Here is a 20,650-nt window from a genome sequence, read left to right on the forward strand (position 1 = left end):
TGTATTCTTACGACAGAACCAGGCTAACGGATTATGTTCTATATGGAGTGTACCTCCAGGAATCAAAACACTTTGGGTTCGTCTTGATTTTGAGATGACTCTCCGCCCCGGACGGCCGAGGTATCCATGTATCTGCCCATGAAAGATCCACGTAAGGGGTGAATTGGCTCATGAATTCCTCTCCTAAACCCTCTCCTTGCTTCGGGGTGGCGGGCTGCCTCCTTCGATTCAGAACAGCGTAACGTATACGTTCCCACCCACAAACCCGGTAGCGTTCCAGTGATAGGCGCCGCTCTGCGTGACGGCCGCGCCGACGGGCGCGCACGCGTCCAGGACCTCCAACATGATGTTCCCGAGGATCCCCGGCGCGACGAGCCACCCGTCATCGCCCTCGGCGCACAGGAAGGCGCGGCAGTCGCCCGTCTGGGCGTCCCAGCAGTAGCCCGAGTCAACCTCGTAGCTGCCGATCACGGTCGAGCGGTTGGCGACGTAGGCGGCGAGCGTGCGGGCGTCGCTGGATGGGGGGCCCCAGAGCTAGAAGCGGGAAAGGGGTTTAGTTGATAGATGGGCGGGCGGGAACAGAGAGGTGATAGGAAGGAGACCCGAGTGGGTTAAGTCGAAGAGAGAGAGAGAGAGAGAGAGAGAGAGAGAGCACTTACGGGGTAACACTCCACGTAGCCGTTATCGTCGTCGATAGGAAGAACCTTGACAGACGAGTGCTGGCTCTCGGGGAGGGAAGCATACAGTTTCTTCAGGGCCGCGTCGTCGAGACCAGCTGCCACAATGCCCCCTTTACTGGGGACGGTGTTGTTCGCCACTGCGGAGGCAGATGGGTTGGGTATAATGGAGGTGGTAACATCAGGTCCTCCTCCGCCAATAGGACTTCCCATGGTAAGGCAAGCCTGTAGCAAGGCCACAAAGATGATCCAAAAGCGCATCATGATTTCGGAGTCGCAGATGGTTTTGTCGTTTCGAGAGTCGTTGAAGAGACCGCCGTGGGGGCTATGCTCGGTGTTGGGAATTAAGTGCGTTGAAATGGATCAAGTCTGGAAAGTTACTAACAGAAGGAACCGCGAGCCGAGAGGGGTGGGCACTTGCTGGTTATCCCAAAGGAAGGTGTGGTTGCTGTTGAAATGTTGGTTGGATGGGTAAGTATGCAGGTGGACTCAACATCATTGGCAACATCAGTCACCGCTTGCATTATCTGACTGCCATATGATGCGGGATGATTTCCATTCTTATCAAGCATCCATTTCTAGAATAATTCAAATTGATCACCGTGACTCTCGCCCATAGTGATCCAGTATAACTACCCCTTTACTAGCAGCTTGTCCTTTTGGTCGTTATAATAGACCAGATCATCGAAGCCTTACAAAACCCTGGCAATAAATACATCAACAGTCTCTCTAATAGACCTTCAAATACCAGAACCAGTGATATTCAGCGCCTCCTGCCCTCGGTGCTCCAAGTGCACCCGATAGAACCCACAGCCACCATTGAGGTCCTCACAGTCGCCCTTCAAGCCGTCCTGCCCATCAACGATGCAATCCCGAAACAAGTGGTCGAGCTGCTGCCCGACCCACTGGAACGTCTGGTCGAGGCCTTGAGCTGTGACTTGGTCGGCGGCGCAGAAGCGAGCCTTGCAGGTCCCCTCCATCCAGACCAGACAGGTTCCGGGAAGCAGATTGAAACCGCCCTCGTGGCCTATAACACGCTCGACCACCTTCTGGCAATCATCGGGGACGACTGGGGAGGGCTGAGAAGAATCATGTTAGACTCGCTCGCCCCCACTCTCTTATGCCACGAGGAAGAGCAGGCTCACCGAGATTTGATAACAGGTGTAGTAATCTCTCTTCTCGAGAAGGCGACTCGCACGGCGCATGAACTTGGAAGTTAGGTCATTTGAGGCAGAGACGTCGTCAAGCCGTCCGGGTCGCCCCGGTGGAGCTGTAGCCAAGGCAGAAGTGGCGGCGACCAGAAGACATAGTAGAAAAGTTTGCTTGGAGTCCATGATGTAGTTCGTCACAAGCTGAAGAGGCAACATCTCTCGTTGAATTGAACACATCGAGTGGGTGTGCCCTTGTGGGCAACTAGTATGATTGCAAAGGCGGTAATGCCATCTGAAGCTGCGAATGGTGTCACTAACCTCAGACAAGGCAAAGTGAGTGCTACCAGAAACCACGGGAAATGTCCCGCTGACCACATAAAGCAATCGCTTACGGCGTGACGCTCTCCAAGCTTACACCAAGCAGTTGGAACCGTCTTCAAAAGAACCATCGTCGTTGGCATGCTTATTGAAAAGTGCCATGGCGGCATGCGCTTTGATGATTGGAGGCCCAACACAACTCGACCAACCCCTTTCTGGAGAAAAGCAGAAACCATGATGTCTCCCAAATAGACTCAACTGAGACATCATATATTTACAGCAGAGTTTTAATGTCCAAGATTAAATGAACTCGTCTAACATACCTGTATGAATCTGTCTCGTAGCCAGATATTGTACCACAAATAGCAAAGGTCTATATTCTAATCCAAAGCGTACCCATGACACGTCTATGTCCGCCGGCGACATTATCCACCCTTTTTTCTTCACACAAGCTCTTTCTTCCTATCCTACAATCATACCATACAAGTTCAGTTGCTGCGACTACTTCATTATCCAAGCAGGCAGTTCCTTGGACCAATGACAACAGCTTCCAGTTCTTGCGGGACTTGTCGGGGTTCAGTGGGCTCCCGAGCCTCACCAGCCAACGCAGATTCTGGTCGAGACAGTGGTTGCTTACCTTGTGGTTTCGCACCGGTAGCTGCACCGAGAGGCGGAGGCGATGATGAACTCCCTCTGCGTTGTCGACGGAACATGACCTAGACAGCATATGAGATGACCGCCATCGCACCGATGCCTGCTCCTACGCCAAGCCCGGCTGTTGCGCCGGTGGATATGCCAGAGCCTGGGGATACCGTAGTCAAAGAACTTGGGCTCGGGAACATGTAGCTGCTCATGAGTGATGAGGCTAACGGCGTATCCGTTGATGTTGTATCTCTTTCCGATGTAGCTGTACCGGTTATGACTCGAGTAGCAATAACTTCGCCATCCTTCGGGACGGTGTAAGATGGCACGATCTCGGCTCGAGGTAGGTTACGTCCCAAAAGTCGTTGGCTTTGAGTTCCCATCCCTAGTTAGCGTGGTTCACCTCGTCATGTGTTTGAGCCGCACAGGCGATCATGAAAGCCTGGACTCACGACAGAGTACCTGCACAAGGACGACGGGAGGTCCGCGCTCGTACAGCCCGCCGCATAGTATCCACTTCCTCCGTCCTCTGAGTGTGTGTAATGGCATAGTCCATCGCTCATGCACGTGTCGGCAGAAACGCAGCATCGCACTGCTGGCACGGAGGTATTTGTCGTTCCACAAGGTCCTTGACGGTCAGCCAACTTTGGGCTGTCTCCCCACGCATAATGATGCAGCGGAACATCGTCTTCCAGAGGTGGCGCCGCAGTTTGTTATAGATGTCTGTCGGCCATGTACGTCAAGGGAGCCAAGCTAGTATTATGACTTATATATGCCAGTGAGTAGCCTAATATTTGCACATTCTGCCCGGCGATGCGCCTCAACGGGGGCGGAGCCTGAAACCAGGTTGGCGGAGCCTTACACCAAGTTGTCGCATCTTGTGTGGTGGTGTTGACCAGCCGATGAAGGCGCCGAACCACTAAGAGCATACTTATTTTCCCAAAGAAAGCACGAAGAGTCGCGGGGTTGCCGATTGCGCCTGGCCGACACCTGGGCTGGCGAGAATAAAAGACTAGGTTGAGTGTCACAACGGTTGATATCAGGGCTGTCGCGACTGTAGAATCACAGGTTCGCATGTGATCCGTCCATCAAGCCATTCGTCCCAGCCATAATAAGATATGCACCCTGTTGAGTCGACGGGTCCCGACCCGAACCGTGCCGTAACTCAAGAAATCCGGGGTGGCCGGCATAGGCGTACTCGGTGCGAGCCCAGAGGAGAGCCGAAACACGTGCTGGGCTGAGGGTGTCACATGCGGATGCAGTGGCATATTTTGTGCAATCTTACCCGCACCCTGAAAATCAGCGACGATCGCCTCGTGGCATAGCCAGGCTTTATACTCTGATGGTCTTGCTCCACAGCCAGATTCGTAAGGATCGATCAGCAATCTGCTCTATTGGGAATTTGTTGAGTGACAAGTGTCTCTGCAGCCTGTGCTCCTCCCTCCATTCGTAATTGAGTCACATAGCTTCACCAGTTGCCACAGGCCGGCCAAATCCCAGATGCAGGTAGATGTAGATGACGGCATCAGCTCAGGCTATGCTCCCTATCCTTCAGGATGAACGAAATACGAACAATTATGAACACTGCAAAAGCAGCCATGACAGCGTCGGTAAGTTTGCCTTAGGTTCATATTGTACTAAATATAGAGGGCAGAGGGCTTCAAGGTTGAGTTGAGGCCCGTCAACCTAAAAGTACGTTCAATCGTTCGGGGATTTGGCAAGCCACATTAAATGCCAAGCAGCCACATTGAATGGGGCTTTCCCCTATTGAACCTAGCCCTTGTAGCATAAAAGCGCCATTAAGCAAAATGCCATGCTGCATTACATAAAGTATATAGATTTGCGGATATATTGGGGCAGTGAGGGTCGATCAATGGGAACGCGCTTATTAGCTAATTTCCATCAGCATCTGCTCCGGCCTTTGTACGAACAATGAAACGTCAGAGGTGGAACGAAAAGGCTCTTTAACGGATATTGATGCCACTGCCAGACTGCCGCGAACGAAGTAGCAGTCGATGAGGGGTTGATCATGGAAGATGAAGATGAACATTACCTAATAATTCAGGCAGGCGTCAGCCTTCACTGTCCTTTCTGGGGTTGTCGATTGAGAGACACACTGCTGCTGCTGCTGCTGCTGCTGCTGATAGCAAGGCAAGGCAGTCCCGACACTGGGCTGGAATAGGCATGTACATAACGTACGTTTAGTACGAGTATGGAGAACCCTGCGACGAGCGATAAAGAGGTCGTTAGCTGCATGCATGTACGCGGCGATATAACCTCATATGGCGCGCGGCCTAGATGCTTTTATTAGTAGTACTTGCTTTTCCGCGCTTTCTCGGCCGGTGCATCTTTCCTCTACGGATAGAGTTCAAGCGAGCTCTTTCGTAAGCTGAACAAATGCCTGCTAAAATAAACTGCCGAGAAGGAGATGGCGTTACATGGCCCTCGCATGCTCGCATGGGATGATTTTCCTCGACTAGCTCACTCGCTCTTGCAGAAAAGAAAATCAGCAGGCGTACAGTAATATGCCGGCTAGACGGCTCTCTTCCTGGTGCGAATTGTGTCGTTCTGGTCAATGATACTGTCCCCCCTTCGAGGTTCGCAGTAACCGAGTCGCGGTGCGTGCCAATAGACCCCACAAGTGGCCTGGAATTGGACCACATCCAGGTGATAGTGCATGATCGCGTAGTGCCAGGCGTGACCTAGCTCTCCTAGCCCTTGCAGCGATAGCAAGGCCAACTGCGTCTTTAGGAGCATTCCGGGCTCTCACTATCGAACTGCAACTTATCGTGGCTCCTCACACCTGTACTAGAGTTTTTGGCATTGTGTTGCGGATGCGGGGTGAGCTGCTAATTGTGTCATCATCATGTCCATATCCGAGTCCGAGTGCTTGATGCTGAGCATTGAGCATTGGGATCAACCCTGGTCTCCCTATCGACCATGAATCAACGGAGCACACGCAATGACGGAACTGTCTCAGCCCGTTCGCATGAAAGCCCGGAAAACAGGAACATTGCAACATAGCGGTGGCTCACTGTGGTTTGCATCATGAGCAGCACCGTCCATGCTGCTACCAATGCTATGTCTGTAACCCGCTACCAACCTAGAGAACGGGCAAAAGCCCTGTAGTGGTCAAGGTCTGCAGCAACCAGAAACCTTGGTGCTTGGCACTACTTCTAGGTCATTTAAGCTTAGCGCAGCTACCCCGAGCACAACGTGCCTGCTGCAGTTCCCTAGTGCCTAGTTGCATCTGCTAGCCCTCCTGGTTCTGCTTCGCATCCGCTAAAGACTTTCTGATACCCCTTTTGCATGCGCGTTCACAGGCCAATCTCGCCTGTCATCGGTTGATTTTGATCTTGATTGACCCTGTCATCCCAGCTTGGCCCAGCATTGCCCCCACCTCGAAATTGCTGGGTTCCAATGAACTAGCACGCGGGATCTTCCATCCATTCTTGTAGACGCTAGATCAGCTTGGCAGGGTTCAGGTACAGGGTTGTTTTACTGGGAGGGAGCAGAGGGAGCAACGGTGCGAGACGAGCTAGAAGGACAGGAAAGTGAGAGTGACAGGCCATCTACTATTCTAGCCGGCTCTTTGGTGTCTATCTCCCCTTGCGTACATACATACGTTCGTTATTGCATGACCCCTTCCGTATCTCTTGACTACTACGGCTGTAATACATAGCATCTAGCTCTTGCTCTTCCTTGGCTTCTTACCATCGTTCTTGTCTTACTTTGTCTTGTCAGTCGTTCGACCCGCGTCCACTCCTTCTCTTCTTGCCATTCTCGTCCCATAACAGGCCGTTGTACCCCCCTAGCTTCCAGCTTCGTTGCCTTTGCTCTACACCACTTACGCAACACGAGTACGAAGCTGCCTCCCAACAAACAAACAATCAATTGATTGAACCACGTTGCTTGTCGTTCCTTCTTATTACTTGCTTTGTTTGTTTCACCCTGCTTGAAACCTGCCTGGACATTGTTCGCTCAATTGCTCCCGTTTCATCCTAGGTCCTCAAGTCAAACGCCACGAGCATCAAAGCATCCTTTTGTGCACAAATGCTTTGAACGAACGACAATCCCATTCTATCCTTAAAACTTCTGGAAGGGGTAGAAGAAGAAATTCGACGACCTCTTTCCTTATCTGGGGCTCTTCTTCAGATACAACACAGACACACAACACAACACAGCCCGAAAACGAAAATTGTTAAACAATGGCGTCGCAAATCACCCACGACGCCTCAGAGAAGGCCCCCGTGGTGGTGAACACCACGGACCTCCCGCACTCGAGCAACGCGTCCGGGACGACCACGCTGGGCGCCAACGAGAAGGAGGTGGTGGAAACGAGCATGGAGCTCGGGCGGAACTCGAGCGTGTCGACGCCCAGCACGGCGCACCACCTGAACCCCTTCGACGCCGACATCGAGGCGCTCCGCTCGTCCGACAACCTCAACCGCAAGTCGATATCGGCCACGCCCCCGAACCCTAACTGCTCGGTGTGGCCCGGCCAGGACCACTGGAAGCGCAAGGCCAAGGCGGCCAAGAGACAGAACCGGTCCTGCAACTGCATGGCCCACCTCAGCCGGCGGAATCGGATAATCGCCAAGCTCCTCATCGGCCTGCTCATCATTGGCATTGCCGTGGGCGTCGGCGTCGGCATCAGCAAGCCTCTAGGGGCCGACATCTGGAAGCCCAAGAGCGGCTAGGCGTTTCTACCACTTCACGGACTTCAATCAATCAATCAGACAAAACCCCCTCTTGCGGGGGTCATCATCGCCTTGTGTGCAGAATGCCTCCTTTGGTCGACACACGACACTACGTATTACTGCACCAGTCGGGGCACGTTTCGTGTATATATATTTCACCGCCGACATAGTGGCAAAGCAAGATATCAGCCTTGCCGATTCATGGAAAGAAATAAGGGTTACGGATGGCGTTTTGGGAGTTGGCTTCATCGTGGAGTTCAAGGGATGGTTTAGAGTATTCACGCGGGCCAGCATTGGTCCTTCAATCACAGCGAACGAGTATAGGGAATTACATGTACGAGCCAACGAATTGGTTCGCCAGGCATTTTGGCGCAATAGCATGATTTGAATACGAGACGGTCGACTTTGAAAGACAAGTCGACAGATGCACCACCACACGCATTTTCATCATTCGCCCGCAAACCCACTGATCGCAGTGTGATGTGTATGATACGCGCCCATTTCTCTTGAGCGGCTCTTAATTGCCGTTATTAGTAACTCACATAAGTCATTCCAACCTGCATACGTCGTCCACGAATCATCAGTGATTCGTCCGATATAGCGTCCGATATAGCCCCGACCTGAAACATCATGTGCTATTTATATCCGAACTGTTTTCTTTACATTCACGACCTGGTTTACAACTTACAGTACTCCGTACGGGCAGAAGTTCCAAGCCAAACTGTGCGACCAACAAGAATACGATCGTCTGAAACGAGAAAAACACCCCCACTAAACTATTTGGGAACCGTCATTGATCGTCGAACTTGCTTCTGAGCAACGGCGGCGGGCGTGTGCTCTGAAACCATTTGCTTTTCGCGAGCACTTGCCTCACCCCCATCTAATGGCATGCATGCATTGGTGACCGTCTCTGGTTCACTCAAGCACTAAGCTCGCTTTTGGTGGCCCAATGTGTATAACGACGGGGGAAAATGATACGATGAGGGCTTGGATGCGTGTGCAGATGCAGAGAATTTCGCATTGAAGACTTCGTATTCGACTGTGCCGTAGACCATGTGCGGGCTGTGTCCAAAGAATAATGGGTGTAGAATGCATAGCAATATTGGACAGGACAATACTCCGTACTGACCATGCCCCCCCTCCATCCATCCATATATTCGGAGTCGCTAGGCTAGTCGCCAGGGCCAATCAGGGCTAACCATGTTGGTTACCATCGTGGAAGCTCCACCTGCCTGATCCGGCTTTCTCGAGAATAGGGCGGGCAGGCGGGCTGGCGGCTTTCCTACCTGTTCATGAATCGTGCGGTCGGCGCAGAGGCCGGGGAGTCCCAGAGATAGATATGCGATCCAATATTCGACAAGGGGAGTGGGAGAAGAAAAAACCCAGAGGAATACATAGACTGGGAACAGCCTATTCCGACACGGAAAAAGACGAAACAATTAGGACCGCCATTACGTAGGTATGTTTATGTATGTCCCTTAAAAGATCGGCATGGTCCGTAAAGGCGGCGTGTGGCATAATCATGGGAGCGGCTAGCTCGCCGGTGCCCGTGAGCGTGAGTGTGCCGTAGATTCGGGATCTACAGATACCGGCTACTTGACTCGAGTTTTGCGGAGTACGGCAACCTGAGATCCTCCATCAAAGTGGTAAGTATTTCGAGCCAAAGTTCAGATAAGGTTATCCTGACGCGCGCGAGCAAGGGACGGTCAAATCAGATAAAGAAGAATGAACGCATGTAATTTGTTCCTCGGATTACTATTCTTAGCAAGTACCTGACCTATGCCAAGCAAAGGCCAACGCCAAGCACTGGAATGATCGGGAGGGTAAAGTTGCCGCCGGCATCTCTGGGATCCGCACGGGCCGGGGGCGGACGACGTTATTCCATTGGCCTTTTTCTCGCTTTTTCTTGGTGTCGTCCCACCCCCTTCCTTGCAACCCGATCGATTAGGACGTACCGAAGCTCACTGCCGTCGTCCCAGGCGCTCTGCTCCTTTTTCTTCGTGCGAGTGCCCTAGCATATTGTCCTCGACGTACTCGCCGAAGGACGGGGTACGGAAGGCGCAGCGGCAGCACTCTGTTCGCTCTCTTGCTGCTGCTGCTGACGTAGGTGCTGGTACTCGGGAGGGTGGTACGGATTCATGGAGTGCCGCGACGACCGCGGCGGTTCGAGCCACGGTGTCACGGGCGCCAAGCTATTATCATCGTTGTTGTGGTTGTTGCTACCGTCTCGGGGTGAAGAGAGTGCCCAAGGGCTATGACGCGAAGTGGCGCCTGCCGCTGCCGCCGAAGCCGTTGTTATTATTGTTACGACTGTAGGGTTACTGGGATTAGCTGCTGCTGCATCGCCGGCCTCCGCCGCATACTTGGAGTGAAAATACCTGTCCATCTTGGCGGCCCGCCCGGTCTCGAGGTCGGCCTTCGCCTTGGCGGCCGCGGCCCGCCGGTCCCGCCACGTCGAGTACACCGCGATGGCGACGAAGAGGACGGGGATGAGGAAGAGGATCACGTAGAGGGGGGTCCAGTTGGTTCCGTCACCCTTGAAGGGATCTTCTGCTGCTGTAGTCGCCATGGTGTGTGCTTCTTCTTGTGTTGTGACGGTTTCCGTCCCTTCCTCTTCTCCTGACTATTTTTTGGGGTTTGTTTGCTTTACTTTTTGACCTGCAAATGTTGGGAAAATACCAATCAATCAATGATATGGCGAGAGTCGAAGATCCAAAGTGACATAGAAGTGAGACCTTTCTCCGCACGGACGAGCCCGAAAACAAAAATGCGGCAGAGATCAACTCTTGATATGCTCGGGGGGGGTCACACTCGTCCAGGGATTCAAGCCCCAGAAATGAAAGAGAAATAGAGTTGTGCAAGAACAGGACTAGTGAAATGAAACGAATGTGAAGTTGTTGTTTGTTACTGTGTGGAAAAAACAACGCCAAGCCCCGAAGTAGCGGCCGTTGTGGTAGAGAGGCTGCTGGGCTTTTATTCCAATTGCTGTCCACAATGAGGATGTTCCAGGCCATGCCAGAAAGGCCTCGAGGGGTTTTTGTTTTTGTTTTTACTTGGCTTCCCGAACAATTCAGGCTTTAGTTCTTTGTCTACTGTAAGGGAAAGACCCTTTTCCTTTGTAAGATGAGGTAAGGTTGGAGAACAATGCATTCATGTGGTTGGTGTGAGTGAACTAGACACATACCTACGCATGTAGATCTCTTCTTTCTGCAAGGTACCTGGCGTTCGATACTACATGGCGAGGCACCGCGATCACCTAGGCGCCTAATCCTCCACAATTGCGATTCCTAATATCACTCTGATTTGACTGCTGGAATGTGGCTTCGTCGATCTCGACACCATCGGCCATCAGGGTCAAGTCAAGGCTGTCCAGATAAGTAAAGAACATGGAATGATTTAATAGAGATGCAACCTATTTTCTTCGCATAAATTGCCCGTTCTGCGTGTGAATTGGATCAAAACATCTCTCTCGATAGGACCTTTATGGCGCGTACTGTTGCGGCCTATTCGTCGAACGATAAACCAATACCTCATCCTTCAGTTGCGCATGGGCAGCGCGGGTCCTCCTTAAGGCACGAACATGGGTCCCATGCTGGTTTGCCAATAATGGTCAGAGCCAAGGGCGCCAGAAAGGCTGTCGGGCGGATGCGTTGGTCAGCAATGAGATGCATGTCATGTCGGATACACAAGTTGAAAAAGGGAGTGACTGATCACCAAGCAGAAAGACCCAGAACTGTATTCTGAATCGGAGTAACTGCATTCTGAATCGGAGTTGCAGTTGTTGGTTTGTTGTTGTAGTGACGCGTTGGCCTTTGCGGAGATTCTGATGGCGGAGGCAGCGAAGAACGACGGGGCGGCTGTCTGTGGCTGTTTCTCTCGTGAGATTCAGTCTTGTTGAGACGAAAGTACGTTAGAAGAAGGGAATGTAAGTTGAGTTGAGAGGTTGGGTGGCCTCGTTTAAATATCTACCCTTTGGCACCAATATGATACGGTCAGTCATCTGATTGAGCAAGTTGTTACCGAGCATGTTTTATACGGAGGAAGTTTCTACCTAGACTCCTTTCTCCTGGTTTGTCCACTTCAATATAGGTTTACGAGAGGCAGAATTCTCTACACGCAGTGCTTCTCGGTGCGCATGGTGGCCATCAGAGTGAAGAAGGGGGGACGGGGAGGGGCGGGTGCGATTTAAACACGGCGGGTTCGAGGTACAGCTAAATATAAAAGTGCCCTTGTTCTTTATGTAAGACCCGGTACCGGCGATAACAGTCGCCCGGTGCGAATATATCAAATGTATCTACTTACGTAGTTTTACTTCTCATGCGCGCAACGTTGCGAACCAGCGGCCAAAACCGCCGCACCGAACCCCCGACCCCCTTTTGGTTACTGGGCACGAAAGGGGGGAAGGTCACATAACCCTCGTCCCCCGCCCCGCCCTCGGCCTTGATATTAACAACAACAACATCATCTTCATCATCTCTGTCGCCGTCGTCATTGCTATCGTTGCCTGGCTCCCCTACTGTTGTTATACTTTCTTCGCCAGGAGTAGTAGTAGTAGCAGCAGCAGTCCTTCCTCCTCCCCTCTGTTTCCCCTTATCCATCTTCGTCTTCTCCCTCGCCAGTCTATTCCTCCTCTTCCACCTGTGCCCAGCCACCGTAGCCATCACAGCGGCGAGCGCGAGTGAGCCCGTGACGATGCCCGCGATTACCGGCATCTCGGGCTGCTTTTGCTTCGGTTGCTCCTGTTGCTTTCCTGGTTCGCAAAAGGATGCCGCCTTTCCGTGACTCTTCTCCGTGGTGATAAGATGTTTCGCCAGTAATCCCCAAAATTCAGCCTCCAATTACCCGCCGCGTTGGCTTGTGGTTGTTGCTATTGGGTTTCGTGTGTTCCGTTTTCTTTCTTTCTTTCGCAGGTATATATTGCCCCCTTTATCTCCCTGCACTGTCTTTTTGTTTTATTCATGGGCGCCGAAGCAGTTACAGCGTGTGTGTGACCTCTCTACTACCCGCAGAAACACCTTTTTTATTGAGCAAACAAGCCTCCTGTGCTTGCGACGATTTTCATAGTTGTTTTGTCCGGTTGTGTTTCGTTTCTTTAATAATGATAAGTAATGGTCGTAAGGAGGGCCCTCACTCCCTTCGCAGTCGATTTAAACAGCATTAGCGCTGCGCAGTGAGCTGGGGGAAACAGAATACCCTTATACGGGTGACGCACGTTGTCTCAAATGAACTCCCCCAAGAAACCCGTGGAACAAAGCGTTGTCCATACGGGAGGTCGGAAGCTTCCAAGGATGCCTTTGTGTCACTATTTCTTGATGACCAAAATAGCAGCAGCTTGAAAGCCGTAGTAGACAAAGGAAAGGGTCAGCCGGCCTGCCGCGGTTATCACAAGCAAATGCCGTCGATACCCATTACTGATCGACCTCGAATGGAACGCCATCATTCTACAAATGCAGTGATTCAAGATTGACTGGTATTATATTATGTATGAGTTAATTGAGGGGAATCTAGGCTATGCAACTATATCATGTACTTTCATCAAATGACTTTTCCTCCTAACCTTATATGCAATGCAAGCAATGAACCCGACGCCGACCTTTGCGATATCATGTGTAACTTCTCGCAGCATACCCGAAACAACTTCAGCAAATGACATGGGCGTATATAACGATGTTAACACAGGAACCATCTCTTAAGATGATTTTCCTGTAGGCACAGGCTCCCCTGCCGCCGCAGTCTCCGCCACTGTGGCTTTCGCTTGGTCCGCATCACGCCCAGCCTCCTGTGCCTTCTCCCCGACTTCCGAGGAATCCGTTTTCTTCTCAGTTACTGCAGCGGACTGCCCAGTAGCATCGCCCTTCTCCGCGTCCGCGTCGACGCCTGCCCCCTTCTTTGGCAAATTCTTCTTGACGCTCCGGAACTCCATGGCGGCCGTGCCAAACACCGTGAGGCACGTCAAAATCAAACCGACCCGGAACACCACGCGCAGCGACTCGTTGTAGGCCGAGAGCACGGGGCCCAGCAGCTCCGGCGGCAGCGACTGGCTCAGCGTCGTCGCGCCGTTGTCCGAGATCATCTTGGGCGAGAACCCGGGCAGGCCCGAGAGCCGCGTGAGGAGCTGGTTGTTGAGCACGTTCTGGCCGACCGAGATGAAGATGGCGCCGCCCAGCAGCTGGCTGAAGAACATCAACGAGGTGCCGGTGGGGACGTCCTTCGTGGGCAATACGGTCTGGGCCGCCAGGTTGGGCGCTTGGAAGGTCAGGCCCATGCCAAAGCCGTACACGATCTGGTACCCGATCCACTTGGGCGAGGGTGTGTCGATCTCGAGTGTCGTGAGAAGGCCGGCGCCGATAGCGAGCAGACAAGTGCCAGCTATCATGGAGGGGGTATAGTATCCAATCTTATTCACAAAGAGGCCGTTGGCCATGGAGGCGACGACCATGGAAAGCGTCAGAGGCAGGAGACGGATGCCAGAGTCTACCGCGGAGGCACCCTTGATAGCCTGGAACCAGATCGGCAGGGAAGTAGACTGTATGGATTGGTCAGTGTTCGACGATCTCAAAAAGGGAGGCGGGGGCCTAGAATTCTCACCAAAAATCATCATCTGCGAGCCGATGCAGATGGTGGCCCAGAACCCAGCGACAATGCTACGCTGCTTGAAAATCCTCGGCGCCACGGTTGCTGTCTTGGGCATGAAGATTTGAGTAAGGACAAAGCCAATAAGCAGCAAGCCACCAAGAACGAGCAAAGCGATGATGCGGCCATTACTCCACTATGGGAACATTAGTATGATTGTTACTGTATAACGCGGATACGCAAGTATATAGTTCACTTACTTCGTACACTAGGCCTCCCCACTGGAGGGCAAGCAACAGACAAACCACTCCTGGAATCAGGACACTGGTTCCAATAGCATCGAGCTGCGAAAGCTTCTCCTTCAGGGGGGCATTGGTCGTGTCGCGGTCGGGGATCTTCAGGAGGAACGCCACGACAGCCAGGGCCACGCCGCCGAAGGGCAAGTTGATGTAGAAACACCAGCGCCACGAGACCTTAGACGTGAAAGCACCACCGACGAGAGGCCCGACGACCGAGGCCAGGCCAAAGACGGCGCCAAAGAGACCCTGATACAATGGTCGCTTGTGCAAGGGAACTGCATATACGATGATGATAATCTGGAGAGGAAGAGAACCGTTTGTTAGCGATCAGTAATGCCTTTACAGAAAGAAAAGAGGGATGCGCTTACCACTCCCGAGAAGATACCGGCAGCACCAACACCGGCGATGGCCCGGCCGACAATGAAGACGACGGAGCTGGGCGCCGCTCCGCAGACGGCGGAACCGACTTCGAACAGCATGACGGTGGCAAGGAAGACGGTTTTCACCGAGAAGAAGGTGTATAGCTTGCCGAACATCAACTGGAACGAACATGTCGTCAGGAGATAAGCGCTGCCGTACCAGCCGACATCCGGAAGCGAGTGAAAATCATCAGTAATCTGGGGGATAGCCTGTTCGGGAGCATGTGTGTCAGTTTCAAGTATATTAGGTAGGGTTGATGTCTGACGTGAGGTCGGTAGAGTTTGAGACAAAGCAGCAACGGTAAGTTTGCTTGTGGGTTTGCTATAAGTATACTTATAGTGTTGTAGTTCCCGAACCAAAGGATTCGATAGGCGCAAGGAACTACCTAAAGCAGAACAAAACAACAAAGATATCACTTACAGTCGAGATGATCAGTCGATCGAGAGCGACGAGGAACATGGACACGAAGATGGAAAGGAGGATAAGCGCCAGACGGACTCCGGTAGGGTAGTCGCTCTCGGCTCTGGTCGAGGCCCGCGAGACGGCCTTAGCGACCTGGCCGCCATCTTTTTGCTGGTGCTCATCTGCTGTTGCCGTCGTTGTCGAGCCGCTGTCAACGGCTCCTACACGGTGATCGTTATCGTTCTTTGATGCATCATCGGCACCAGCAGCGGTAGCAGCCGGTGCTTTGCTCTTTCGGAAGAGCATGTTTCGCTATGTCCGGTGTTTTGTTGTTTTGGACCCTTACCAAGACAGATGGCCTAGCACCTAACCTAACCCAGTAAGGGATGACCAAGCTGTGCTGCTATTGGCAGAAGAGAAGTAGAGAATCAATCAATGATGCAGAAGCCTGAGTATTGGAAATCCTAGGTTTCGCCAAGGGATGCAATGATGCGCAGGTTCAGTACGTCAAAAGCAGGAGGGGGGCTCTTCCCGTCTTTTATCGGAGAGACAAGGGCTAGTCACAAATCTCTGTCCCGACCAGTATTGAATGTCTCAGCTTCATACTATCATGAAAATACCTTAACTAATCACTGGGGGTTGTTGGTGGCATTCTTGGGCGGACCGGACATCAGTAAAGGCCGAGCACCGCTCATTGCTCATCAGTGTTCCGGCCAGACCACCTAACCAACCGTAGGTAGTCCTCTCCTGTCTACTATCTAATAAATGTACTATTTCTGCATTGGCTGGATACATTGATGTAGACATCATTTCCCGTCTCGGACTGACAAGCTACATTCTTTGAAACCTGGAAAACATCAATGACAAAAAAAGCCATCCTGCAATATGGGACGTTGATGATGCCTGCCTGCATGTCTTTCGTCGGTCGTCCGTTACCACTTCCCACTTCTCGCGACCGCATAACCAAAGGACATGATAGAGAGACGGAACTTTTCGGTCATTCATTGTCGTACTGTAACAGTAATAGTCACGCCGGCTGACCGAACCGAGCTGGCGGCGTCTTGTCATAGCATTGTAGTTGGACCCCCCTAGAGCACAGAGGGCATACATAGTCAAAGGCTTCTTCCTGTCTAGTCGGTCGGATAGGCGACGCTTGTGGGCCTTGTAGGGATAGGAAGGAACCGCCAGTGACTCAGGTATGGATGTAGCGCGTTAGTTCGTTGTCAAGAGAGGTAAGCTCGGTCGGAATCTAGCCGAGTGCGACCAACTTTCCCCCAAGGCTCGGATTTTAGCAATGTGCGACCATATTGCTGTGTTACTCATTTCCCCAAGATCAATAGAAGGGGAGAACACTGTTTTTGGCACGCGATAAAACAATTCCCAGGTGGGGGGATGCACACAAGGGTACTGGCGCCTTGCTCTGTCTACTCGATTATGCCACTGACGTATACCGTTATCCGAGCCGATGAGTACAGTAAATCGTCCTCATCTTACATAGCATCTACGGGACCGAACAAGGTTTCGAGACCGAGCTATATGGCGGAGATAAGCGGTTCCAGGGGCTCGGGATAATATCACGACCGCAGTCATTATCAGAATAGCTCTACCTAAGATTTGTAAGTAGCCAATCTTATAACGGCATCTATACGAATCCCGTCGCGACCTTGTTATACCCGATTATTACATCGTCACGATTTCGCGTTACAGTGGCCAGTCACATGTGATTGGAATTAGTATTCTTGTTCTTCTTTGAAGATTAGCGAGCCGTTGGAGTCGTGAAACATGTGGTAGATGCCAGCTTGTCCAGCACCATATCCCAACTGTATATGTGTTTTGTCTACTATACAACCAAATCTAATCTAATCCGTTGAACCGCAAGGAGTTACAACTCCGCTCTATAGCTCCGCCTAGAACCAGCCGTTGATGTTCATTACATTAACCCCAAACCCCGGTGCCGCCGTCCTGTAGTCGGACATTTCAGCGGCGCTACCCCCAAACATGTCCCACGTCGCCGTGCTCTGGGGTTCGACGTATCCTAGTAGCTGATCCCATCGCATGTCTATCCCGTTCGATGGCACATGGACGCTATCCGGCTCCACGTCGTGTTCGCTCGGCTCTTCTCTCTTGGCGTCATGCGAGCCCACGAGGTTTTCTAACGCCGAGATGTAATAGGGAGTCACCGGTGGAATTCCCGTCGACTCATGTATCTTCTCCGCTCTTCTCCTCCATGCCCTGACGACGAAGATGGCAACGTCGGCAGATGATTTAATCGACAGGTCCATCAACTCCACATGGAAATGATAACACTTCTCAACCACAACCCATGCCCTCTCGACAAGCGGGCCACTTGTCCGGTTCATCAGCTGACCGATCATGTACTGGAATACTTCGACTTGGAAATGGGCCTTGATGAACCATTGGAAGTTGGCCCCTACATCCACCATTTCGACTATGTTGTATAAGTGTATCGTGTGTTCGGCAGAACTAACCGAAATTTTGAATAGGTTGTCCTTGGCGGAGAAGACCTCGGTCCCCCATTCCGGCTGCTGTTGAGGAGGGCATATCATTTCTCGTAGCTTCCCAACGATTTCGTACCTCGTCTCCTTGGCCAGAACGTGCACTGGGCCCATGGAAACATCGCAGTATTGGGCCATTATCTCCCCCAGCTTAGCATCCAATTGGTCGACCCGACTCCTGGCTTGTTCGAATACCGCTGGTGGTACGGACTCCACTCCCGTTTCGTTTTGGAACATGACCTCGTCGAAGCTGGGGAAATCTACGAGCAGCTGCGCCACTTCATAGCAGCTCAGGCAGTATACCATGTCTGTAGGACCAGGCCGACTCTCCACCTTGGTCATGGTTGGAAACAGATCTGAATCTGGCAGATTGGCAGGCTTCTTTGTGTCCCAAGAGCGCGGTACCATCGACTGGCCCAGGCCTGACATTAGGGCGTAGGAAGCATCTAGCAGCACGATCTGCCACCAGATGCGCCGGCGCATTTCGGTGTCGAACGCGGACAACCCAAGCGCCTCACCGTCTCTGTGGAGACCCATTATCTGAGCGATTCTGACGATGGTGCCATTCAGGATCCATGCCGCATTTCGATCATAGTGTCCACTTAGAGAGTGCTGGAGGATACGGTCAGCAAATTTGTATCTATGAACAGGCATAATATAACCACTGGTTTACCTGGTATAAGACAAGGGCTTGCAAAGTTATTAGATCGTACTGCTTGAAGATCTGGATCCGCATAAATGCAAGGCGACAGCCTCGGGAGAAACGAGCCATGGCTTCCTCTCTGCTGTAGCCCAAAAGCGCAAGACTCTCATGCGGGGACAATGCGGTCGCTCCCAGCACGTAGATAGAAAACATCAGTGCCTCGACCTTCTTGGGTAAGGTATCCCGCTTCGTGGCAGCTTCCACTAAATAGGGCTGAACTGAAGGCACATGGATGACTTTGGTAAGCGGATTGACCCGGTCCAGGAAGGTCTGCCACAAGCCAAACACGTGGGCGGGGTCAGGATGCAGGTCCTCCAGGTTTGCATCTGTGCCGTCAGAGAACAGCAAGCCGTTGTTATGATCGGGAGTTTGCGCATCCGCCGGGGTTGAACAGCTTTCGTCATCCCCAACATCATTGTCCATAATCTCACGCATTGCTTGTAGCTAGAACCGACTTAGTGAACAAACACCAAAGCCGACAGCACCCCAGTGACCAAAGAGACTTAGATTAGAGGGAAGAGGGAGAGAGGAGTCAGGGCTGGGGGTGCAAGTATCCCAATGACTCACCTCATCGTATACTTCGGCCCACATGAAGCTATTCATAAATCGCGGGCCACGATCCCCGTGAATGAGCTTTCCTACAGGCCTCATGCTTGTCTCGTCCGGGGCTGGGCCGCTGGTGGCGCCGGCAGGCTTGGCCGTGGCATATTCCTGCAGCAACTCCTCGCATCTTGCCAATCGCTGTTGCAGGTCGTGGTTGGGCCGCCTCCTTTTTCGAGCGGGAGCTGGCGTACTTGGTGTACACGTCACACCCGCCTTTATTGCTGTGAGCATTAGGGTCAAGCTTGGAAATCAAGAGGACACGGGCGGAGCGCGCAGTAGATATACAGACCTTAGTACAGTTGGAGCATGGTGAGTGGCGGTCGCACTTGATCTTTCTGTGCTATGCAGACGAAGAAGGCAGCGCGTCAGCGGGTAATGCTTCAGGGGAAAGGGCGCATCACGTTTTGCAAAGAGAAGAAGATGTCTTACTTGGCACAGCACACATGCTCTGTAACAGCCAGAGTCCCATTAACGACCTATTCACTCAATCACGGGTCGGGTACGGTTTGCGACTTACAGTACCCGGGGGGTTTTCCCGGACGGCATCGAAATCATGTCGTTCCCCGCTTCTTGTCATCGACCGCGTGCGTGCGGGTTGAGGCGAGGCTCACGCAGATTCAACCCCACTTGACCCGATAGAAAGGTGACAGCTGAGCTAATGAGATATGGGTGGGATACTGTCGCACCGGCGGCGCCTTCGGAACGGGCGGTAGGATACACAGTAAAGGCGAGCACAGCAGATGTCAAGGAATACACACGCGATACCGTTTGGAAAGAGGATTTGCCTGGTGTGTGTGTGTGTTGGTGTCGAGTGCGGTGAGAGCGGCCTCACAAGTCAAAGCAATAGGTTAGGTTAGCTGGTACGGAGTAGGTCGGTAGTGAGTGTTTGTGTTTGTGCAAATGTGGGTTGGCGGATTGCGATCAAGCGCTCCTTCTGAAACAGGTGCCAGAAGGTTCTGACCGGATGTCAAGGTTGGATTCGGTCAAACAGGGAGAAGGGCGCGACGTGTAAAAGTCGAAGTCGCTTGTGAGATCGTAAGATATAATGGATTAAATCCTGGACCAAAAATTGGAATGGGGTGAATTTGTTCGGGTGTGAGGCATAGGAGGTAGGTAGACCGTAAAAATGAACAACTCAGCAAACCTCGGAGGAAGGGGTGTCAGTCGGTGGTCGTGCTTGGTTTTGTTTAGTCATTTACCCCCGTGCCGCGCTGAAGAGTCTTGGGCAGATAGATAATAGATAGATGGAGGATGAGCCGGTGGGCGGGGAGAGAAATGCGAAAGTGAGAAGGGAGAGAGAGAACCCTACAGCTATAGCATCAACCTCATAAGCCAAATGTCATCATTGCAGCCCGTCCAACTGTGCCTGCCCTTCGGCGACTTTTGTTTCATTCAACGCCGTTCAACCAAAATGATAACCGTAACCTTACTTACTGTAAGTACCTCTTAAGGCTCGGCCGAAATGGCTTGGCTTTGCTGGATGAACTGGTCCGGATGGTCGCTTGTAGGCAAAGTTGACCCCCAGGTAGCCTAACCAGCCTGGCTCCTTTGGATAATACCTACCTAGCCTAGGAGGTACCTCATTCCCACCACCTACAAGTAAAGCCATCCACCATTATTACGTCTAGTAGTAACGTGGCCCCAGA

General features: G+C 52.2%; 7 protein-coding genes across 7 annotated transcripts; 1 reads left to right on the top strand and 6 right to left on the bottom strand.

The window, feature by feature from the left end:
- Positions 1–228: 228 nt before the first annotated feature.
- Positions 229–890, bottom strand: PG994_014188 (uncharacterized protein; the record flags this gene model as incomplete). Its single annotated transcript, XM_066865597.1, has 2 exons — positions 229–534; positions 660–890. The coding sequence occupies 2 exons, from the start codon at positions 888–890 to the stop codon at positions 229–231; spliced, it is 537 nt and encodes a 178-aa protein (XP_066708726.1).
- A 527-nt stretch (positions 891–1,417) lies between these two features.
- PG994_014189 (uncharacterized protein) lies at positions 1,418–2,011 on the bottom strand (the record flags this gene model as incomplete). Its single annotated transcript, XM_066865598.1, has 2 exons — positions 1,418–1,756; positions 1,823–2,011. The coding sequence occupies 2 exons, from the start codon at positions 2,009–2,011 to the stop codon at positions 1,418–1,420; spliced, it is 528 nt and encodes a 175-aa protein (XP_066708727.1).
- Positions 2,012–6,996: 4,985 nt separating this feature from the next.
- On the top strand, positions 6,997–7,488 carry PG994_014190 (uncharacterized protein; the record flags this gene model as incomplete). Its single annotated transcript, XM_066865599.1, has 1 exon — positions 6,997–7,488. The coding sequence occupies one exon, from the start codon at positions 6,997–6,999 to the stop codon at positions 7,486–7,488; it is 492 nt and encodes a 163-aa protein (XP_066708728.1).
- A 2,252-nt stretch (positions 7,489–9,740) lies between these two features.
- On the bottom strand, positions 9,741–10,057 carry PG994_014191 (uncharacterized protein; the record flags this gene model as incomplete). The annotated part of the gene is made up of 2 exons (XM_066865600.1): positions 9,741–9,798; positions 9,867–10,057. The coding sequence occupies 2 exons, from the start codon at positions 10,055–10,057 to the stop codon at positions 9,741–9,743; spliced, it is 249 nt and encodes an 82-aa protein (XP_066708729.1).
- Positions 10,058–11,786: 1,729 nt separating this feature from the next.
- On the bottom strand, positions 11,787–12,200 carry PG994_014192 (uncharacterized protein; the record flags this gene model as incomplete). Its single annotated transcript, XM_066865601.1, has 1 exon — positions 11,787–12,200. The coding sequence occupies one exon, from the start codon at positions 12,198–12,200 to the stop codon at positions 11,787–11,789; it is 414 nt and encodes a 137-aa protein (XP_066708730.1).
- A 977-nt stretch (positions 12,201–13,177) lies between these two features.
- On the bottom strand, positions 13,178–15,488 carry PG994_014193 (major facilitator superfamily domain-containing protein; the record flags this gene model as incomplete). The annotated part of the gene is made up of 4 exons (XM_066865602.1): positions 13,178–14,257; positions 14,322–14,657; positions 14,729–14,989; positions 15,201–15,488. The coding sequence occupies 4 exons, from the start codon at positions 15,486–15,488 to the stop codon at positions 13,178–13,180; spliced, it is 1,965 nt and encodes a 654-aa protein (XP_066708731.1).
- A 1,601-nt stretch (positions 15,489–17,089) lies between these two features.
- On the bottom strand, positions 17,090–19,559 carry PG994_014194 (uncharacterized protein; the record flags this gene model as incomplete). The annotated part of the gene is made up of 5 exons (XM_066865603.1): positions 17,090–18,310; positions 18,372–18,845; positions 18,969–19,245; positions 19,294–19,452; positions 19,522–19,559. The coding sequence occupies 5 exons, from the start codon at positions 19,557–19,559 to the stop codon at positions 17,090–17,092; spliced, it is 2,169 nt and encodes a 722-aa protein (XP_066708732.1).
- Positions 19,560–20,650: the final 1,091 nt, after the last annotated feature.

Source organism: Apiospora phragmitis (assembly GCF_038363925.1).
Source record: "Apiospora phragmitis strain CBS 135458 chromosome Unknown utg000013l:1.0-2965645.0:1.0-2969333.0, whole genome shotgun sequence".
Classification (NCBI taxonomy): domain Eukaryota; kingdom Fungi; phylum Ascomycota; class Sordariomycetes; order Amphisphaeriales; family Apiosporaceae; genus Apiospora; species Apiospora phragmitis.